This window comes from Ctenopharyngodon idella, chromosome 10, assembly GCF_019924925.1.
Source record: "Ctenopharyngodon idella isolate HZGC_01 chromosome 10, HZGC01, whole genome shotgun sequence".
NCBI classification, from domain to species: Eukaryota; Metazoa; Chordata; class Actinopteri; order Cypriniformes; family Xenocyprididae; genus Ctenopharyngodon; species Ctenopharyngodon idella.
The window spans coordinates 33,947,971-33,970,780 of record NC_067229.1 but is presented as its reverse complement, the minus strand read 5'-3'; the positions used below and the strand labels follow the sequence as shown (position 1 = coordinate 33,970,780).

Here is a 22,810-nt window from a genome sequence, read left to right as displayed (position 1 = left end):
AAAATAATTACAGAAAACCAGTTCAACATTTAAAAATTTTATTTTCCGTTTAACATATTTTGATCTTCTCAAAGAAAAACTAACCTCCATGTTCTGTACGTACCCACCTAATTTAAAACAAAAAAAAATTCAATGCTGAATTGACAGAGGAAGGCAAACTACCTCTTTTTTTTTTTTCTTTTTTTTTTTACACTTTTACAATTATTTTTTCAGATTTCAGCATGTACCAATGTTCATCATCAACCTTTATCTGTACATGTCAATAATAGCAGTTATTCACTTGAACATTAACATACCAATAATACATAAACACTGTGGAAACATCCCACAGACTGGTATGATGAATAAAGTCAATGTGGGGGAAACATCCTCAGCCAGGCTCAGATTCCTTTAGATGACTGAGTGGTGTAGATATAGCCTGTGCTGTTTTTTCCTAATAAGTGTTACATTAATATCAACCAGGGCAGTTCTATTTTGTACAATTAAGGCATGTGAAACACTCAAAATGATGGACAGAACTCAAACAGGGACCAAAATCATTTACATTATTTACAGGGCATCCAGTCCACATCTCACCCGCGAGCAAGACGGAAGAATGTACGAGTGTCTTTCTACAGACACATAAAAAGTCTCTCCACACGCATGTACACACCTAGTCTGTCTGTGGGTCCCATTCTACGTTGTCAGGACGAAAGAGAGGAAGCTAAAGAGAATAAAGAAGAGAAAGAGTGGCAGTCTCTTGCTTAATTCCAGTTCGACGACATCAGAAGATGTGTACTGGTGCGTGTGATGGTCCAAGTAGGGTTACTTCCATCCTTGAAGAACTGAAAAACAAAAAGCAGGATTAAATCACAAGCACAACGAGTGGCATAGTTTGCAATCTCGGGCTGTCGCATCTCACCTGCTTCGCTGCAGTTCAGTTGTTTCAACTTGCATCCATGAACTCATCATGTCAACAATTGCTGTAATAGTCTCAATTTCTCATTGTATTAACAGGCAATCATGACAAGTCTGTGTCCTTGAGATTTAGTTCAAGTGAAGAAATGAGGAGAGTTTGCTTTCAGTCCGTCTCCTCCTCTCCAAACATTCATCACATCTAGACTCCTCAACCCTCAGCAGGGAAGGGAGTTTTTGAAGAAATGATTGATAGACGTGAGAATCTGCGGTTTCTCCGCACAGTAATCTTCTCAAAAAGGCATAAAGGCTTTTTTTTTTAAAATCAAACATTCAAAAATGAACACTTTTTTTTTTTTTCAAATGCTATAGGACTTTCCTTCATTTGATAGTGTTGCAGAGAGCAGTAGGGATTGCAGCTCAAAGGATGCAGAAAACTCCATTCCTTTGGTGTGTGGATAAAACGGATCCACACTTATTCCCTCTGTCTCGCTCTCCGAGTAGCACTAAATGCAGCTGGTTGCCACTCCTTTCCGTACTCCAGGATGGCATTTGAGTTAGTGCTGATATCCTCTCCGTGCTTGTTTTTAGTCTTTATCTTTTGCAATGTTTTTTTTTACAAAAATATAATCCAGTCAGAATAGAGTGAAATACGTTTAAAGCAGGAATCTTTTCTACAGATGAAGTACCACAATCTCCTCTGTTCTGATCCTCAAGTCTCTTCTTATTCAGGTGAATAAACATTTGATGCAAAACATCACATATTTCGATCCCAAAACCCATGTATTGGGGGAGGGGGGGGGGGGGGGAATAGATTTAGTCTTTTAAAGAAAAAAAAAAAATTACTGCTACACACTGCGGATCCTTGGCTCTCAATGGCCCTGTATCAAGAGCGCCAGTAACAAGACGGAAAACGACAGTTCCATCAAGATGTCGGGAGACAAACTTAATCTCCGGGTGATGTGAGAGTTCTGGAAGAGCACCAGCCGGAGACCGTAAGCTCAGTACAGGCCATGCGCTTTCCAGAATCTGACCTCAGATAATAGGCATATTCCGAATGGTGAGGCGTGTCCCATTTCGCTCCGAGACACTCAAGCCTTGTTGTTAGATGCACTGTTATACATAGTTTGTTTTGGAATACATTCATTCATAATACAACATCCTCATGAGGCAAATAAAAAAAAAAAAACCTAACAAATAAAAACATTATTCAAAAAATACAAGGTAGCAGCCTAGAAAGTGCTCCAACTGATAAAGTTCAAATACTTTGTATAGAATAAAAAAATAAATCATTCATCCTTTTTCAACAGCAACGAAAAAGTAACACAACTGACATACAGGATCACAGCGCCCTCATGACTGTGTCAAAACACCAGCCAGCAGAATCCACACACACACACACACACACACACACACACACACACACACACACTTTCTGGACAGAAGGCAATAGTTCACATCGTGGACAAAGAATGAGTGATGGGGGAAGAGATGTAATGTAAGTATAGTTTGTAGACAGACAACAGAGGAGCTACATTTATACACAAAACAAACCCAGAGACCACGGTTGCCCTCTTACAACAGAGCCAAACGGGCCAAACAGCACCTCAGTCACGCTTTGAAACACTGGAGGGTAAAAACGCAATGCTCAACTGTCCTATCGGTCTCTTTAAGAGCCTATGTACACAAAAAAAAAAAAAGCACAAATGTCTTCTGTCCGTCCACGCACACACACTTTAGCACACATGCTCAATGAAGTACAAAAATTGTGTTGAACAAAATAAAAGCATGGCATTTGTTTTATACAGGTTGGTAAGCAATAAAATTTGTGCAGACTTCATCTCTCTTAAGCTCGTGCACACACTCACAAAAAACCTCATAACCTATCCTAACTTTTTTTGTCTTTTTCTTTTTTGTTAAACAAGTGCAAATCTTCAAGTTTTCAAATTCATATTTTTATAGCTTTACCACGAACATAAAAATACAACAGTGTTTGTCTGTTAGGAGAGATGCTCGACTCTAATCTCCCCTAAGAACGTTTCTCAACCTCCGTGTTCGATGCGGCGGAAACCACTCCGTTCCTACCTCTCGTATGTATACTCATACAAATATTCTACACATAATATATGCAACAATATATTCACACATTTTGCATTGTAAAAAAAGGACAAAACTCCATTTCAAATATGAAAACATTAAAGTGCAATGGTTTAGGTAAGGTGCTTTACTAAAGGGAGGCAGAAGAGGAACTCCTCTTCACGTCAAACCTCCCAACGACCTCCTTCTGCTCCTCTCACAGTGCAGAATGAGAGAAAGAGGGAGAAAGAGAGAGAGAGAGGGAGCGTGGACAAATATTGCCCCACCCCTTCCCTCACTGAGCAGTGCACATTCCTCTGCTGATTTGCTCCAGGTTTAAGGCCTCAGGTAAACTCAAGTAGACGGGTTGGGTCAGTAATCCTCCACCTGCTCCAGCTCACCTCCCCCCAGGAATGAGTAGCCTGCGGAGGTGGGAAACATGGGAACAGAGGTTGAGAGGTCTGAGGGTTCACTTTCTACAAGAAATTTCCCATCTGGGAATATACTAATGACTAATTCATAAACATTCCTTGTACTTTTTTCCCTTGAAGCAGGGTAGAAAACGCTTTCAATAAGCACATCAGTAAACAGATCCTCTTCTCTAGATGAAGATCTCACTATGACCCAGACAGCAAGAATTTGACTAGGAGCCAGAGCGCAGATTAAAACAACAGTAGTTCCAAGGGTTATTCTGGGTAATGTATGCATGCTGATGGGTAAAGCTGAATGTAACCCAGCAGGGGTGCGTGAGTGTATGCGAGCATGCATGCTAACCGAGGATACTGGGGTCAGAGGGGAGCATCATGCTAGGCTTTTTCTTCGCTTTTCCTCCCTGAGTGTCATACACACTGCCGCCCTTATTAATGTGAGCTGCCTGGAACATTGACTGTAAGGAGAAAAACCAGAAGACTTTAAAATACAGCAATGGACACGCAAAAAAGGCAAGTTATACATACAGATGTATGAAAATTATTACTGATATCATATCATCTTAATATGGAAAATAATTTAATGCCATGTCTTTTTAAAAATTCTACCTGCAGGGGGAAGTTCATGTTCAATCCAGAGACTTCCTTGGACAGCTGTGGAAAGTTTCAGTACATTAAGATTGTGTCCATAAAAAAAAATGTATTCAAGAATGAGAGACACAAAAGAAAAATTGACATTCAAAAACCTGCTGCTGTTGTCTCTGGTGGTTTGCTTTCTGTTTGGCACGGCGCTCCAGGAACTGCTTGGCAAACTCTTTGGCTTCAATGGTGTCGCCCAGATAAATGCGGATAAAGTCATGAACTTCATACGGAGACTCCACCTCCTTCAGATATGCCACAATGGTGGGCACTACAGAGAGAAATATAAGCATCAGAACTCTAATTTGAGTTCCTTTTGGAGTAGAGAGCAGGAAGAGAAGTAAACAACAAATGTGACAGTTACCATCTAGTGAAGAGGAGTTATTTGCAGAGGTGTTGAGAGCGTGGAGCATCTGTTCACACCAAGTGGTGAAACCATCTTGAGGTTTCATGCCCTGAAGAAGCTTCAGAAGCCTCTCCTCATCATCAGTACGCTTGCGCCGATTCAGCATGTACTGATCACTGAGAACATAGACACTTTTGGGGTGAACACTGCGTGAAAAAACACTGGTTTAAAAGGAGAGGTAAAATTGTGTGTGTAAATTTGCGTACCTGAGAGAGGGACTGCTGCGGCTGTTCTTCAGGCCAATGTTGCGATGGCTGGCTTGGTTCTTCATGGCCTCGTCCCACATGCCCATAGCAGGGTTTCCGACTTTGCCTTCCATACTAGCTCCTGACCACATCCCAGCTGGCCCATCATTCCAATGGCCCATTGTCAAACCTCCATGCTGATCAAAACACACATGAAAAGTTAAAGTAGAAGAAACATAATTTCCTTCTAACTGCAAGTGGATAATGAATGATTTCAGCTTCTCATGTGGATGTCAAGATGTTTTTACCCTTTGCTGCTGCTGTGCTCTCTGCTGCTGCTGTTTGTGAAGTCTCTCTGCCTCCAGCTCCAGGAGTCCCATGCTCTTTCCGGTAGCTTTGCCCAGAGACAGAGCTCCTGCCTGGCTTCCGCTCCACCCTGCGCCCCCAGACACGCTCTGCTGCTGGCTCTGCTGCAGAAACTTCATGATCAACTCCTGCTGCTGACGGCACTGCTGTAAAACACAAACATGTTAGACATCTTAAACATTTCATAGTGCAACAGTCGTGGCCCAGCATGTGAGAGGGTGCTCACCTGTTTTCGTCTATAAAGCTCCTCCTCCTCTCTCCTCTTCTGTTCCTCCTGCTGCCGGCGCTTTTCCTCCCTCCGTTTCCTCTCCTCTTCTTCACGCTTCACCCTGAGTTCAGCTTCACGCCTCTCCTGGATCTAACACATGGGTGGCAAACGCTCAATTAACAAGAGAATTATGACTGAAGTTTACATATTCTACATGAAATGTATGTGATCACCTAGATGAGAGAGTAATGTGTGAAGTCACAGTCCTGCTTAAGCCCAAAGCATTCTTCGGGTTTTTATGTCAATGCTAGGGTATGTATACAGTAAGTTTTGAAGCATGAAAAAAAAAAAAAAAAAAAAAATTCCATCGATCATAAAAAATAATCCATATGGCTCCAGGGGGTTAATAAAGGCCTTCTGAAATGAAGCGACAGATTTTTATAAGAATAATATCCATATTTAAACTTTATGAAGTAAAATAACTAGCAAAACAGGCCCCCTGTTAACTACCATTATAAAGCTTGGTAGAGCCAGGATATTTTTAAATATATCTCCAATTGTGTTCGTCTGAAAGAAGATATACACCTAGGATGGCTTGAGGGTGAGTAAATCATGGAATAATTTTCATTTTTGTGTGAACTATCCCTTTACATTAAAAGTTGTTATATTTTTTAAAGCCTAACAAATGTTAAAATGGATGATAAATAAATTAAGCTATAATTAATGGCTAAAATTGAGAAAAAAACTAATTATTTCAGAGACATCAGTAGCAGTATTGGTATCAGTGATACTGGCCTTCATTCATAAAAAGATTCCATTAAATATTTAAAATATATTTTTATTTTATTTCTACAATAATTTAGAGATTAAATGTGAAATTATTACAATATAAAAATATATTAAAAAACATTAATGTTAGGTGCAATTAATCACAGAAAAATGCGATTGGTTAGTTAATTTTTTTTTTTTTTTTTTTTTTTTTTTTAAATTGACAGCACTAATACAAAGATATTTTATCAGTCATAACTTCTGAAGAGAAACAGACACTGGATAAGGTCCAGGCTATGTGCTTGGTTGTATGGACTTTCTAAGCGTTCAAAACTGAAGTAATACTTTGGGCTTTAGTCTCCATTGAACCTTTGATCAAGACAAGATCAGTAAGCTTTAGCAGGACTGTCTGCTTTACTATAGCATATGAATGGCAATTTAATTTGAAGATTACATAAGTTGCCTACTTTCTGCAAATGTTCAAGAGTTGGACCCTGAGCGGAGTTACTCATGGTTAAGTCCCACAGACTGGTCTCACCGCCTAAAAAAAACAAAACAAAACAAAACAAAAAAAAAAACGGTAAAGCCAGTGATATGAACAATAGGACTTCACAAAATAAAGTGGCTATTACAAAGCAAATTACCTGACTGCTGAGAGACTGAGGTAGGCATGTCCCACAAGGGCCCGGTGTCTGGCACTGACATGGACCTGTTCATCGCAGGCATCCCAGTCTCCCCACACCTGAGACGCAAACGCAAACACATCACTCACAAACCAAAACACAAGTATATACCTGGTCGGCTGATACATTAATCACAAGGGGTTGATACCTGTTTATGTGCTGAAATCTCATCTGAAGTTGTTGGTACAGGGCTGCAGTGGCAGCTTGTTCTAATTGTTTCTTCAACAGCTCCTGGTCCATGTTCCCCTAAAGCAACAGAAAACAGACTAAAAAGTTGTACTTCTATCCAACTTTACCATTTTAAACTATTTGTTTAGAATTAGATAGTGGAGAACAGTAAAGCATTGATGGAGAAGAACAGGAGGACATCATGATATGTCAGAGCACTGCCCACAAATATTGACATTGATAACTATAACTTCTGGACATTTTTACTCAATATGGATTATAATCTAACAGCCTATCATACAGTACATATCATAATTCAGCTTACTGTCTCATAATTAATACACAAATTTCTAGGGCAATAGATTATCAAATTATACATTTATGGCAAATAAAAGGGCTTTCAGTATTATTCTAAAAACCTTCAGGTATATGGTTAAAATTGTAAAATCTTTGTAACACAAAGCTTATTGCTAATACATGACACAAAGTTTCATGAAACCCTTTTCTGAATAATTCACTGTTCCTCACCAGAAGCGGAGGAGGGGAGGGGCCAGGAGAGAAAGGCACACGTCCCCACATCTTTATAACTTCACCCAAGGGCTGAAATCCCTCATCACAGCCACGTTTGACCAGCAGGTTCATGGTGAAATACCCAGCTTGAAACCACTCACACATCTCCACTGTAGTGAATGGACCTGAAAGAGAGACAACTCAACATTTTAGGCTGTAATGAAAAAATACAAAACCTCCACTTATGAACATTGTTGTGGTAGTGAGCATTACCTTGAATCTCCCCTTGAGGGTCTTTGTAGAACCACTTCATTGCAGACTCGTGGGAAAGGGGCAGGGCACTAGCGGAGTGTGGAAGAGTGTGTGGGGTGGAGTGAGAGAGTGTGTGCGTATTCGGGTGTGTGTGAGTGTGTGCCACGTTGATGTGGCTCTCCTGAAGAGCTTGAGTGAAACATTCCTCTTCAAGGGACGTGTCTTGCAGAGATGCCACCATCTTCTCAGCCTCCTTTAAAAGACAGATCTTTTTTACTTTGCGCTTCTATTATAAGAACGTAGAGCAACAAAAATAAGCAAACACACACTGACCTGCTGAAGGTGCTTCATGCCATCTTCCTCCTCAGTGTCTCCCCCTGCTGTTGGAAGGTCATTACCAGAGGTTGACGGAGGAGAGGAGCTCTGCGTCTGAAGTGTGGTGCCAACTGCTGGAGCTGAATCTATAAGAACAAATGCAGTCTTAATCTGGAGTGTGTTGCAATGCAAATTCTTGAAACAGATATGAAAAAGGCTTAAAGTGAAAAAGAGTGAAAGCAAGAGAAGGAAAGAGTACCTTCAGCTGGCTGGGGTACAGGTTTGGAGGGGGGAGGGACTATGGGTTTGGGAGTCTCTTGCTCTGAAGGGTGCACAGGAGCAGGAGCAGACACAGCATGAGGAGATGATGACTTCCTGTCTCCATCACACACAGCTGTTGCCTCACACTCTTCCACTAAAATAAGAAGAGATAAATTTAGAAAACTGTTTAAAAAAAAAAGTGAGAAAACATTTCAGCATGAGAAATAGAAGACGCTAATGGTTTAATGTTAAGGGCAACAGCCACTTCCTGTTAAATGTACCAGATAGAGAATCAAATCAAATGAGCTTCTGAAATACTACAAGTTCTCTTACATTTATCAGCAGGGCTGTCTGTCTTTTCCTGACCACCCTCCTCTTCCTCCTCCAGAGCCTCAAATTCCAGTTCCTGGTCTTCGGGGATTGCATCTCTGGAGCTTTTCTGAATAGTCACACAAACCTCATTTAATCTATTTGTTTTACTGATTTAACAGGAAGTTACTTTACAATCATGTGCAAAAATGCATCTTAAATTTAACTTAAAATAATATTTGAATAGTCGCCCTGAAACACAAGCGAACCTTGATGCACATGAAGGCTCCAGAAGAATCAAAGGTTCCCATCTCTCCCTCTTCTTCATCAGTGCACCATTCAGGCAGGCCATCTCGCTCTTCCTCTCCTCCCTCACTTCCAGCCCTTCTTCGTCCACCTTCTCCATCTCGGAAGTCAAAGTCAAACTTCCTTCGACGGCCTTCCCCACTGCTATGATCCCGCCAACCTGCTGAACGAGGACCCCCATCTAGATGAGAGAAAATACAAGTTTAAATATAGCTGCGAGCAGCAATTATCATGGTTCAAGCGCTTTAAGGCATTTATTTCTTCTATTCAGTAGGGGTCTAGGCCAACCCCACATAAAATAAAAAAGCCACAATGCGTAATGCACAGATGTAGGGCTAAAACAATAACATGTCCACAAAAACACGATGGCACCACATGGTGGTCGATTTCTTTCACATTTCTCATGGGCCTCTAGGGCAGTAAGTCAAACAGGCCGTGAGTTTTGTTCCGATCTGCATCCGTTAACCTTGTCCAATAGATGCTCAAACTTCATTGGCCGACGGCGGCAGTGTTTTTCAAGATACACGAATGTCCTAACAATCACGGCACCTTGGACCAAGACACTGCATGCCAGTTTTCAATCGGACTGACTGTTGCCTAGCTATAGCTGTTTTAGTGTTTTTGTTTGTTGCGCCACCAAGTGGCCAGTAGCAGCGTCTTTTTTCAGGTGACCACAGCGAGTTTGGTGAAATTCTCTCATTCCGTTCAAGACAGCAGTTTTAGTAAAACTGGCCACACCTACTTCGAGCGTCTTGGTGTCCCGTTGCGGACGTAAATTGAAATTTCAACTTTTTTAAATTATTATTAAAAATCATATTCCAGAGAATCTTTATGAACTGGTTTGGTTCTGATTTTTACCACTTGCTTGAGCCAAGGATTCCAATGATATGACACTTGAGCCTGCGACTAATGGTTTAGGAATTATGAGCAATTTTGTACTTTTGATCGCTGTAGCTTCACCATCTGGTCCATTGGGGTGACGTTGTAGACAGGGTGGGTACTACCATCCCTCAAAGTTTCAAGTCTCTACAACTTACAGTTTGGTCTGCCTGATCACTTTTAAAAATCCTAACAATTACAATAAGGTTTCAGCACTACATGCTTAAATCCCTAAAAAAAAAAAAAAAAAAAAAAAAATAATAATAATAATAATTTCAATATTTACATAAAAAGGAAAAAAACAAAGGAATGTACCCTCACGACGACTTCCAGCAATCCTCCAGCTTCCACCAGGTTCTGCCCCATCATCGTCCTCCTGCTCCTCTCTGAGCGTACGCCAGTTATCGCTGTCTGAGCGTGTATACTCTTTCCTCCCTCCTGCTCCGCCCTCCTCAAATCCACCACGCCCACCTTCACGCCTCAAGGGCTTCTCAAAGCGCCTCTCACCTCTGAAACAGCAAATATATTAATGATCAGCACAAGAGAACATGAACATCTCACACTTATACTTAAAGAGTTATTCTACATTCTGCACCAACATATTGATGGATTCAAATTACACAAATGCATGTTACAAGCATTCTGATATTCAAATAGATATGTGAATTGTATATTTTACTTACAAATGCACAAATTACTGTAAAACGCACCTGTCATCCCAGCTCTGGCTGCGGTGCATCTCTCGTCCTCGGCCAAACCCGACCTCTTCATCCACACTTCTTTGGTAGAATCCGCCTTCTCCTCTGCCTCTCCCTATAGACAGACAAACAAAGATTTATTTAAAAAGAATTTTTAATAAATAAAAAATATTTTTATTAATAATAATAATAATAATAATAATTGTTATTATTATATAATATAATATAATATATATACATATACACACACACACACATACATACATACAGGTGCTGGTCATATAATTAGATTATTATCAAAAAGTTGATTTATTTCACTAATTCCATTCAAAAAGTGAAACTTGTATATTATATTCATTCATTACACACAGACTGATATATTTCAAATGTTTATTTCTTTTAATTTTGATGATTATAACTGACAACTAAGGAAAATCCCAAATCCAGTATCTCAGAAAATTAGAATATTACTTAAGACCAATACAAAGAAAGGATTTTTAGAAATCTTGGCCAACTGAAAAGTATGAACATGAAAAGTATGAGCATGTACAGCACTCAATACTTAGTTGGGGCTCCTTTTGCCTGAATTACTGCAGCAATGCGGCGTGGCATGGAGTCGATCAGTCTGTGGCACTGCTCAGGTGTTATAAGAGCCCAGGTTGCTCTGATAGTGGCCTTCAGCTCTTCTGCATTGTTGGGTCTGGCATATCGCATCTTCCTCTTCACAATACACCATAGATTTTCTATGGGGTTAAGGTCAGGCGAGTTTGCTGGCCAATTAAGAACAGGGATACCATGGTCCTTAAACCAGGTACTGGTAGCTTTGGCACTGTGTGCAGGTGCCAAGTCCTGTTGGAAAATGAAATCTGCATCTCCATAAAGTTGGTCAGCAGCAGGAAGCATGAAGTGCTCTAAAACTTCCTGGTATACGGCTGCGTTGACCTTGGACCTCAGAAAACACAGTGGACCAACACCAGCAGATGACATGGCACCCCAAACCATCACTGACTGTGGAAACTTTACACTGGACCTCAAGCAACGTTGATTGTGTGCCTCTCCTCTCTTCCTCCAGACTCTGGGACCCTGATTTCCAAAGGAAATGCAAAATTTACTTTCATCGGAGAACATAACTTTGGACCACTCAGCAGCAGTCCAGTCCTTTTTGTCTTTAGCCCAGGCGAGACGCTTCTGACGCTGTCTGTTGTTCAAGAGTGGCTTGACACAAGGAATGCGACAGCTGAAACCCATGTCTTGCATACGTCTGTGCGTAGTGGTTCTTGAAGCACTGACTCCAGCTGCAGTCCACTCTTTGTGAATCTCCCCCACATTTTTGAATGGGTTTTGTTTCACAATCCTCTCCAGGGTGCGGTTATCCCTATTGCTTGTACACTTTTTTCTACCACATCTTTTCCTTCCCTTCGCCTCTCTATTAATGTGCTTGGACACAGAGCTCTGTGAACAGCCAGCCTCTTTTGCAATGACCTTTTGTGTCTTGCCCTACTTGTGCAAGGTGTCAATGGTCGTCTTTTGGACAACTGTCAAGTCAGCAGTCTTCTCCATGATTGTGTAGCCTACAGAACTAGACTGAGAGACCATTTAAAGGCCTTTGCAGGTGTTTTGAGTGTGGCACCAGGTGTCTTCAATATTGAACCTTTTCACAATATTCTAATTTTCTGAGATACTGAATTTGGGATTTTCCTTAGTTGTCAGTTATAATCATCAAAATTAAAAGAAAAACATCTGAAATATATCAGTCTGTGTGTAATGAATGAATATAATATACAAGTTTCACTTTTTGAATGGAATTAGTGAAATAAATCAACTTTTTGATGATATTCTAATTATATGACCAGCACCTGTATGTGTATGTGTATGTATGTGTGTGTGTATGTATGTGTATATATATATATATATATATATATATATATATATATATATATATATATATATATTTATTAAATATTATATAATTTTTTTGGGAAGAGATGGAATGTGACCTTGACATTTCTTTGTAATTCTTTAATTATTTAAAAAAAAAAGAAAAAAAAAAAAGATGAAACTTATGTAGCTGGAAAGACGATCTTCACTGTGGTCTCACACACACACACACACACACACACACACACACACACCTAATTCATTTCACACTCATGTCCGTACACTCATGTCCAGAATTGGAAAAACAATCACCATTTTCAACCAGGTTTTTCTAACCACTCACTCGCCCCATCAGCTAAACAGATAGTCCTGCTCCAAATCCACACCAATGGTCACAACCCACCTCGACCTCCTCGAGTGCTTCCACGCCCTCTAGCTACACCTGTTGGTACAGCACCACCTCCTTTACCCATAAGCCTTAGCACAGCCACACTGTTCACAGACATGGAGAAGTTTCTCTGAAAGGTGAGAGAAATTAAATGAAAAAGATGACTGATATGTTACAAATTTACAACAAACAACATTATAACTAATTATAACTCATTTTATCCAAAAAATCAAATGGATGAAATTAGAGTTGTCAAAATTACTGACTTCGGTACCAAAACTTTAAAAATGTGATACTTTGAGCGCTGTTGAGCGGATTCATAAATACCTCTGATTGGCCATTGTGTTGACACGCTCATTGGATATGTTTGTGATTGGCTATAATGATCAGCGCACGGAAGTGTTTGAATGTGAAAGCGGGACCGTTTGAAAGCAGGCGTCTATCAGCGGACTGGTTTTGACAACTCTAGATGAAATTAGCTTCTTGTGATCACTACAAGATGCATCAGGGAAGGCAGAGAAGTGAAGACTCACCTGCTCCTCCTCAGTCAGGGGCACCAAGGCCAACGGCTGTTGAGGTTCATCCTGCAGGATAGCAGCAAACTCCTTATCCTGCATGTCCTCAGGGATCTTAAACAAAAAATCTCAGTTAAGTATGTAATGGAGAAACACTTATTGACTCTTACTGACTACTATAATGAACAGAATAGGCGGCCTGTGCGGTTTAATTGATTTGACTTTTACTGCAGGTGCCGTGAATCCCTCACCTTGTTATCTTTGACATAAAGTGCTAACATCTCCTCGCGGCCATAGCGGTAGTCGGCCAACTTGGACTTTGGCATTGCAGGGGAAGGGGGAGGGGACGTCACACTCCCCCCTCTGGATAGTGCACGGAGCCTGAAGAAAGCAGACGCCATCGTGATTATTTACATCACGCATTTATAAAAATAATAATCATTCTGGATTTAATATTGTGTACAAGCAGAAAACAAGAGGAGAGATTGATCTTTTATTTAATAAAAAATTATTTAAATTAAAAAAAAAATAAAAATCACAAATTACACAAAAAGGGGAAACATCTGTTTCCTCCTGCTGACACTTATAGGGGAAGTAAGCCAGAAAAAAAATTTCACCCACAACAGAATGTGGCAGTTCATAAATTTATAGCACACTAAATAATCCTCACAAAGGATAACAATAAGAAGGCAAATCAGATTATCCAACATATTTTTAAATGTGTTTAACAGGGCAAAACAATTGTAACTTTATGTACCTCAGTAATGTTTTTAGCTGTACTGCTTTAGTTAGAAATCAGAGCAGATCAATGGAAGAAAAATGTGTTCCTCCAACATACTGCCAAAAAATCAAAATCCTTTATCTCTCAATCATCAAAGTGGATAAAAGTGCATATGTTTGAAGTGCAAAAACACTCTGCAAGTGCCAAATGCAAGTAAACATTGATTTTGGCGAGAGTTACTGGCCAGAGGGCTGATAACTGTTTCTTTAGGTAAGAGTTTATTTCCATAAATGGACACCTGCAAGATAAAGCACATTAATTTTAATTCATACCATCTGAAATACATATATTACCATTCTGGACCGAAGTTAAGTGTCTCAGCAGTCATATTCTGGGTGTCCAGAGGGCTCAAGGTTTCTGTTATTAAATGACAAGTCAAAGTCTCATTTATCAATCAGCATACACACATCGAAATATGAGACATTATTAATATAAAACAATACAACAAGAACATCATGGGGGTTGCTTACCTTGTCCAAAGAACAGGACCAGGATGAAAGGAGGGGGACAGGAATGAGGTGGTTCTGTCAGAGCCTGTACGGTGGTTCTGTGTGCTGAGGTGGACTTGGTAATTCTAAACTCTGTATGAATATTCTAATAGCTGCCAGTTTCAGGGAGATAAAGGCTGATGAATATCTAGCCAGATATAAGAGCTCCAAAAGATGGCACACCACCCTAATGTGCCAGTAACTTCAGATCTTTTAAAAAAGATTCAGTAAATTGAAAACACTTCAGAGAGAAAAACACACTATGATTAAGAATTTGTGGCAGCATAAATAACAGCAACTGCTGTTGGACAAAAACTTTCAGGGCAGTTTGCAATGCCGTAACTAACTATTGCTGGGTAACTCTCTTCTCGATTCTTCAGCTCTTTTATTTATATTCAGATTTTTTTTTTTTGTGAATTCTTTTTAAATAGACAAGCCTTCAGCTCCCAACTCCTCACACCTGCAGAGAAATAAAACAGAGTAAAACTGACTGCTAATAGAGAAAAATTTAAATCATGCAATGCATATTACATGCTTGCTTAAAAAGACAGATAGTTATATTCAAATTTATCAAATTAAGTTTTTGGTAGTTTACAGTTTACAGTGAACTGCTGTACATCATATTAAACCATTTTCAATAACATTTTTCATTTTTGTAATTGCTATACAAAGTTTTTATGGCCGCATGTTAATGAACAGACTACATGGAATATTTTTACATTTAAAAAGTAATTTAAATCACCACAGGCAGTGTTTAGTATTATGTTTACTAATACTATAATAGTACTTAACATTTTAAATTAGCATTTATTTTTTTAAAAATTCTTCTATTCATCTTTTTTTTTTTTTTTTTCAGTTTTAGTCAGTACTTATTTTCAGTTCAAAATTTTTAATTTTCATTTAAGTTTTTCCATCTAATATATTTAGATATTTCAGATTTATTTAAATTATTTTAATAGTTTTAGTTAAAATAACAACACTGATCACAGAATTAAAAATATACAGCAAAAACATTTTGTACACTTACTGGTTTTTAAAGAGATTTGAAAAATATATAGTGTGTATGTGTTGTGTATATAATTATATATAACTAATTATTAATTTTAAAATTTGAATTAAACCTACTGTATTTAACCACTTAATCCCAATTTTTCCCATCTAAAGGAGCACATATAAACAACAGCAGTTTCTCAAAAAGATTTACTAGTTGCAAACAATAAAGTAACAATTTAATAATTCACCGACAGGCAGTTTTGGGGGCAATGACACAAATGCATATTTTACTCTTCTTTTTTTTTTTTTTTTCCCAAAAACAAACAGTCTTTATTAACAAAACAAACACAGGGATTGAACAAAGGAAACCAAAGACACAGCTGAAGCTGATGGGTATAGAAACAAACAATGACAATCCATAGCCAAAGAAACTTTCCCATATAAAACTTGTATACTTAAATGTTTATCTCTTTATGAGATTTTTTTTTTATAAATGAATGGGTTAAAATGTTTCAAGAACCAAAGCCATTGAAAAAAGGAGTATGATGACTGTTGCTCTCTCTCTCTCTGTTTTTTTTTTTTTTTTTTTTTTATAAATTATTCTGCTAAACAAAATCTGATCTTATAGGGGATATATACTCAATTCAATCTTTCCATAGTACTGAAAACAAATGAGACTTAAGTCTTAAAGCATAGGTTAGCTTCTCCATTGTAAAAATATCATGTACTATGTCCACCCAGTCATCTAGAGTAGGCAAAGTTGGTTGCAACCACTTTCTTGTAATTGCTTTCTTACTTGCTATGGTTATATATTTTACTTTTTATTTAATTTAAAAGTACAAAATCTACAATATTAAAATGTGTATCAAAGAATTACTGATTTTTCCTCACAGATATGACCATTGACAAGTATTGTTACCATGACTTATTTGAACTTATTAGAAACTTTAGTAGTAGACACTACAAATATTATTATGCACCAAATAAGGTGGTTTTAGCTGTATTATGTGCATGCATTAATGGACACGTTTAAGAAAAGCAACAGGAATGAAACAGCTCTGGACGTGAAATTATTTAGACAAAACGTGTAAAAATGTGCACATCAAATCAAGTCAGTCTGCATTTCCATTATAGCTGAAAACTGTAAAAACGTCAAGAACTTTTACTGGTGGGATTAAATGAATTAAATAACATTTATTATAAGCCAAAAAAGGACTAAACAGAACGCATGTTATATCTTAACATCCAAAAACCTTTCGTGACAACTTTCCAAACTACATTCATAACTCCACAAGCAGCAGTCCAGCTCAACGCGAGAAAACACTCGCCGCGCCGTTATGCAACACGGTTGAGACCGAGATACGCTTTCTAATGAAGGTTAATAAGTAATCTAATTATAATCAGCGAAATAAGTCTGAGACGTTTTAAGACCAAGAGCAGGAAACGCAGCTGTAACGTCTCAAATATGCTCGCGTTGCGTCCTCGCTGCAGGCCTTCACTACTCCACTACAAGCCCTTGAAGCATCTGATACAGTGCGATTAGCTCTAACCACACAGATGTGCGATTACCACTAAAATGTGATTTCACCTACCAATGCACAAAGCACGCTACCCATTGATAATTTGAAAATGATTTGGCACGCACCTTTTCTGCAAGCCTGCTGGCCAGCTAGGCTAAACTAGCCAGCCACTGTTTTCTCCAGAGTTGGATCTTCTTTAAAGAACTCACTCCTTTTGCACGTACGTGCTGCGCAGTAACAGATAATTTGAACTGGTATGTCTCCGTTTTGATCACTTGTCTTGTGTGATTTTCGATGTTGTATTGAATATCTATTTTTTCCCGTATCTGCAACGGTCGCAATGAGTTTTTCTGTCTCGCTCGTCGTCTTGTTGTTTGTGTTTTACAAAAATGGCTGTTGGACATGAACCACATGAGAAATTCATCCAATGAACCGCGAAGCTCTTCTTCTTCTTTTTCATCGACGGAGGATAGAGAACTAAAGTAGTGCATTACTGCCATCCACTGCTAGCGGGCTGCAAAATCACTGGATTATATGTTCATTTTTTTCGTTTTGTTTACATAAAAATAATAATAATAATAATAATAATAAATGATTATTATTCATTTTTATTATTATTGCATTTTTATCATTAGTACTATTATTATTTTTGTCATGGCTTTTGCTGGTATGTTGTATGACTTTTTTTTTATTTGCAAAAAAAATTTTATTTGCAAGACTACGATTAGGATAAAAAAATACAACATTTGAGAACAACAAGTTGAGGATTATATAAAGGGAAATACATTAATTTAAAAAAAAAATGTGTGATGTTTTTAAAGCATTTTTAAGATTTTTTTTAAAGTGATGATAGAATTTAAATTTAAGCTGTTTTGCTGTATGGGACTTTTTAAATACCTGCTGAATTCGGAACTGCTTACTAGCATACTGCTCTTACAATTTTTTTCTATTTATTTATTTATTTTTTACCATATTTCTGCGGCTGCCATTTAATGAATATGGCAATTAGTTGCAAGATCTTTGAAGCAGCGCCACGCGCTGCTGAGAAAGTGCAACTGCATGAATGGAGAGTCAGTCAGGTGAGCGGCGAGCAGTTATTTGACTATCGTTGCAGTATGGAAAATGAGCACGACTGGACACTTTCTAAGGGGTTATTCAAAGTTTCGTTCTAATGAGAGCGGCGTTTCTTTTCAATGTAATGGATCACCGGACTATTTTGCAGGTGTTTCTCTACTTTCTGCTCGTGACTGTGCGCGCAGAAGTGCAGAAAGATTTTTCAGAAGAATGCCGTGAATTCATGTATATGGGCACTGCCCCACGGGGTCTGGAGAACCGGTCACTTAAAAAGATCTGTCAGCGTTATAACGGTAAGCCTCGGTATGTCACTCTGTACGATGTGGTGGATCACATCCCGGTGTATTCTGCGTACACTTTCAAACGCTCCGACGGCTTCAAGAAGGTTGACGTTCCATGGATGTACGAGCCTCAGGTAATCAACAGTTGGGTTCCCAACTTTTAGTTTTAATCTCATCTTCTTTAGTTCAAGTTTTAATCACTGCAATCAATAGCTTTGTAGTCTCTATGCATAAAAAAGGCACAATGTAGATTTTGAGCAATTCAACTTAACACCCTGCTGAAATAAACGTAAACCAGCCTAAACTGGTTCTTCTTATCTGGTCTCCCAGCCTGGTCTGTTGGCTGGTTTTAGAAGAGCTTTGGGTACTATTCCGGTGGTCAGACTGCCAAACAGCTAAATCGGCTGAATACCATCTTAGCCAAGGTGTAAGACCAATTTCAACCAGCCTTAGATGGTTACTAGTTTTAGCTGGTTTAAACTGGTCTCACTCACACCTCAGCTAAGATGGTTTTCAGCTGATTTAGCTGTTTGTACCAGTAGGATAAGATGATTCTTAGCTAGTTTAAGATGGTCTCCCAGCCTGACCATATGAAAAGTAACCAAAACTTCAAACACCAATCAAACAATCTTAGGCTGGTTGCAGATATTTTTAAATACATTATTTGTTCTTCTACATATATATTCACTTGTTTCTCTAACTCACACAGCTCTCCACAACAGCAGACTCTGGTGAGATGCAGCCATTCCCTCAAAATGTCCACGGCAGTTTTTCAGACGCCCAGGCTGTTCTGGAAGACTACTCGGACACTGTTGAATTCGAGCGAGGCCATTTGAACCCCGACGAGCACCAGGCTCACCCTGATGACAAGGCGGCCACATACACCCTCACCAATGTGGTCCCACAGGTTCGCGAGTTCAACATTGGCCACTGGAAACGGCACGAGCACGTCATCCGCCGTCGACTCAACAACTACTGCCGAGGTACGGCATACATAGTCACGGGTGTCACCACATCTGGTAGGATGATCCGTAGATACAACATCGACCGAGTGGCCGTTCCTACCTACCTGTGGTCGGCATACTGCTGCGTAGACTACGATCACAATGCCCCGTTTGACGAACGATCCAAATTCCCGGCGTTCGCATCCCATGGCCTCAACGAGAAAGAAGGAGCGGAGGTCATAGAGATGTCTGTGCAGCAACTGGAAGATTTTTTGAAGAGGAACACATTTGTGGACAAGAGGTTTCAGATTTTCTTTGAGAATTGTGAGCCTAACAATGTCATTATGAAAGGCCAGACTTAGGAGTCTTCATCTCACTTGTCTATCCTATTGATATCTAAATTCATAAACACATTTTCACGTCTTTCAACTGCTTGAATTGTGTTCTGTAGAATAAATATTCTGCCATACACTCTTAAATTAAAAATTCCAATTAGAATTAGAATAGCGGTTTTACAACCTAATTCCACAGAAAAACATTCTTAGTTCTTTAGAAAAGCACTGATGCATCTACAGTACAATACCATTCAAATGTTTGGGGTCAGTAAGATTTTTGAAAGAAGTCTATTATGTGCACCAAGGCTGCATTTATTTGATCAAAAATACAGTAAACACCGGTACACAGTACCGTCATTTCTATATTTTAATCTATAGCGTACCCTCACTTTTTCTTGTGTACCACCACATCTCACATGTTGCCAGTACTCTGACCCCAAACTTTTGGATGGTAGTGTTTGTGCTAGAAACCAATACACTGATATGAAGGACCCATAATGTAGCTTGAAGAAATCTGGTGTTTCAAAGAACGACTGAAGAACCTTAAGTCTGTCCTATAGAAAACTTAAGCATCAAGCCCTGAAAAATATGGTCTTAGATGCATTTTACTTAACTGTGTATGATTGCAGGCAAAAAAAAAAAAAAAAAAAACATTGGATATAACACTACTTTTCATCCTTTTTTTTTTTTTTTTCATTTAAAGGGTAAAATCTGTATCCATTTCTTTTAGCCTTGACTGGTAGAATCAAGAATTCAGTTTCATAAATATTTTCAAACTAAGAATATTTATCCACGAGAGGACAGAAAACACATGATAAAATAAGTGAGATTTAATGACTATAATCATCTGAGTCCTCAGGAGTTTTATTAGGTCCATTAACTTCTTTATGAAACTGTAACAACTAATCTTTTCTCACTTGGTAAGCATATTTATGGCAATTTATCTGAATACTGTAACTCTTCTAAAATAAAAATCGACCACTTAATCTTCTCTCTGTGCCTGCAGTCTGTCAATAACCAATATAAAAACATGAAAAACATGAGTCCACAACATAAAAGGCTCTAGGTGTTCTGGATAATTATTTTCAAAATCAAACAACAAATAAAGCTGATATCAAACTCCTATTGCTTGATCAATTTAATATGTACACTGTCTACTGATTCTATTCAAAGTAAAAAGTTGCTTTTGTGTGTGCATGTAAGATAAACAATGGTATGAATATGAGATATCTTGTGTAATATCAGATAAACAAATAAAAGGAGGTGAACAGAGCCCTATTTCTTCCTAATTCCTTGTTCACACAGGACAGAGACTCCATACAGACAGGCTTATCTCTATTCCTTTTTCTTTCATCACCTCTTCACACTTTATTGAGGACTGTTTGTTCTCTCACGATGGGGACTGTAAAAGAACCTGATTTACATTTTATAAGACAGTCATACAAGTCAACCATAAAGACGATTAGCTCTACAGAAAAGAGGACCTGGCTATATATTGTTCTGGGAATATGTGATAAGGTTTTTGCACAGTATTTGCCTGAACCATCATGTCTATCCCTTTTTTAATGATTACTCCTTCCAAAGAAAGCTGCTGGTTAATAAAAGAGGATGACTATTACTTTTACAATTACTATTACAGGTGCTATAGTAATTTATAGTAAATAATATAGTGTTTTTGAACCATACTATAGTAAATTGTAGTACACTGTATATATTATAGTATTTACAACACTTTATTAATGAATGCTACAGCATACTGTAGTACTATTAACTATAGTGAACTGATAAACTGTAATAAATACTGTAGTATACTTTAGTTTTTACTACAGTAAACTGTAGTTTATTGTAGTATAACATACTCTATCGTTGTAGAAAACTTAGTACAGTATTGGGTAAAGTAATTTGTTTATATTACTATAGTTGCTACATTACCACAGCAATTATAGAATTACCACAACAAATTAATTCAGGTACTTTACTATAGTACAGTTCAAAAACACTATAGTATTTCCTACTATGAATTACTTTAGTATTTTAAAGCTAAGGAAGTACACTTTAAAAAATTTAATGATATTTACCCATCCATATTGGTCACAATAGCTGCACTTTCTGTGATTCTGAAATTGAAGCAACAGTACATTTGTTTTTTGACTGTTTAGAGAGGTTTAGTCTGACATATACGAGTGGCTTAAATTGACAATTAATTAGATTTCTTCATTTTCTAAAAATGACAACTTTTGGTAAATTGAAGATGTATACATTCAATTTCTACTGAACAATATTTTTATTTTGGGAAAATATTATATTCATAACTATAAGTGCCTTAAAACAAAGCCATTGTTTTCTGTTTTTCAGAAAGAATTTTGGATTTACTCTAAATCTTTAAAAATGTTCAAATTAAAAAGTGGAAGAAGACCACTTGGTTCATTGAAGTAATTTAAACCATTAGAAGACCCAGTTGTATAATTTTTTCCCCCTATATTTTTGTTTCCTTTCTATAAAGTTGCGCTCGGTTATTTAGTGAGTTTATGTGATTTTTGTTTATATTATAAAAATAAAAACCACAAGACATAATAATAACTGAACTTACACAAAAGATCCCGTTCAAAGTTTACATATGCTTGATTATTAATTCTTAATAGTGTGTGTTGTCACCTGGATGAGCAACAGCTGCAAACATTCACTGATGCCTAAGGCAACACAACACATTAAGAGAGCCAGTGGCTGTAAATCTTTGAACAGCATGATTGGAAATTGTTATTATTTTATTTAAAGATGTATATATATTTTTAGTACTGCCCTACAAAAGCTACATAAAATACTTCCCAGAAGACAAAATAAATGATGGATGATGGAGGGGCACAAGAAGAATCTTATATAGAATCTTATTATAATATTCAAATTATTAATGGATTATATTTAGCCAAGAAAGCATGCAAAGAGCTCTCCCCTTATAATCACTAAAAACTCACTTCAGTTCATCGCAATCTCACAAAGTTACATTATAATCAGTTACACTCTCTACATTGCACAGTGAATCTCTTATTTACATTGTGTCTACGCTTTGTTTATTATAATGAGAGGGTTCACGAGCATGCAGAACTGAAAAAAAAAAAAAAACTGTGAGCAGCGAGTGGATTCTGACTAAATTAAACACCTCTGATTGGCCATTGCGTTCAAGAAATCAACAGACATGTCTGTGATTGGCTACATCTCTCAGCGCTGCAAAAACATGCTGAAATAGAAACTTTGACGCTCTTCA

At 38.0% G+C, this 22,810-nt stretch overlaps 2 protein-coding genes across 3 annotated transcripts; one reads left to right on the top strand and one right to left on the bottom strand.

Annotated features, from left to right (window-relative positions):
* Window positions 1–21: 21 nt before the first annotated feature.
* Window positions 22–17,319, bottom strand: gigyf1b (GRB10 interacting GYF protein 1b). 2 transcript variants are annotated; one of them, XM_051908430.1, is made up of 26 exons: window positions 17,040–17,319; window positions 14,384–14,861; window positions 14,207–14,270; window positions 13,384–13,513; window positions 13,151–13,246; window positions 12,633–12,747; window positions 10,364–10,466; window positions 9,969–10,162; window positions 8,738–8,955; window positions 8,493–8,598; window positions 8,158–8,313; window positions 7,917–8,044; window positions 7,605–7,836; window positions 7,350–7,516; window positions 6,802–6,899; window positions 6,615–6,712; window positions 6,438–6,511; window positions 5,221–5,352; window positions 4,937–5,137; window positions 4,650–4,825; window positions 4,402–4,559; window positions 4,145–4,308; window positions 4,008–4,052; window positions 3,745–3,856; window positions 902–3,392; window positions 22–824 (listed from the first exon to the last, which is right to left on the bottom strand). In XM_051908430.1, the coding sequence occupies exons 3-25, from the start codon at window positions 14,239–14,241 to the stop codon at window positions 3,343–3,345; spliced, it is 2,988 nt and encodes a 995-aa protein (XP_051764390.1). In that variant the 5' UTR covers window positions 14,242–14,270; window positions 14,384–14,861; window positions 17,040–17,319; the 3' UTR covers window positions 22–824; window positions 902–3,342. The 2 variants fall into 2 exon arrangements, with proteins under 2 accessions (XP_051764390.1, XP_051764389.1); XM_051908429.1 differs by having other exon boundaries at window positions 4,937–5,140; window positions 17,040–17,318.
* Window positions 17,320–17,817: 498 nt separating this feature from the next.
* Window positions 17,818–20,821, top strand: zgc:172339 (uncharacterized protein LOC564384 homolog). Its single transcript, XM_051909468.1, has 2 exons — window positions 17,818–18,403; window positions 18,979–20,821. The coding sequence occupies exons 1-2, from the start codon at window positions 18,086–18,088 to the stop codon at window positions 19,573–19,575; spliced, it is 915 nt and encodes a 304-aa protein (XP_051765428.1). The 5' UTR covers window positions 17,818–18,085; the 3' UTR covers window positions 19,576–20,821.
* The last annotated feature ends 1,989 nt before the right edge of the window (window positions 20,822–22,810 follow it).

Excerpts from the sequence above, each read along its gene's own strand:
- zgc:172339 (XM_051909468.1), top strand. The coding sequence starts at position 18,086 with ATGAGAGCGGCGTTTCTTTTCAATGTAATGGATCACCGGACTATTTTG. Across the intron at positions 18,404-18,978 it reads CATGGATGTACGAGCCTCAG|CTCTCCACAACAGCAGACTC; the intron begins GTAATCAACAGT and ends TAACTCACACAG.
- gigyf1b (XM_051908429.1), bottom strand. The coding sequence starts at position 14,241 with ATGACTGCTGAGACACTTAACTTCGGTCCAGAATG. Across the intron at positions 8,956-9,968 it reads TGCTGGAAGTCGTCGTGAGG|ATGGGGGTCCTCGTTCAGCA; the intron begins GTACATTCCTTT and ends TCTCTCATCTAG. Across the intron at positions 5,353-6,437 it reads CTCTTGAACATTTGCAGAAA|ATCCAGGAGAGGCGTGAAGC; the intron begins GTAGGCAACTTA and ends CCCATGTGTTAG.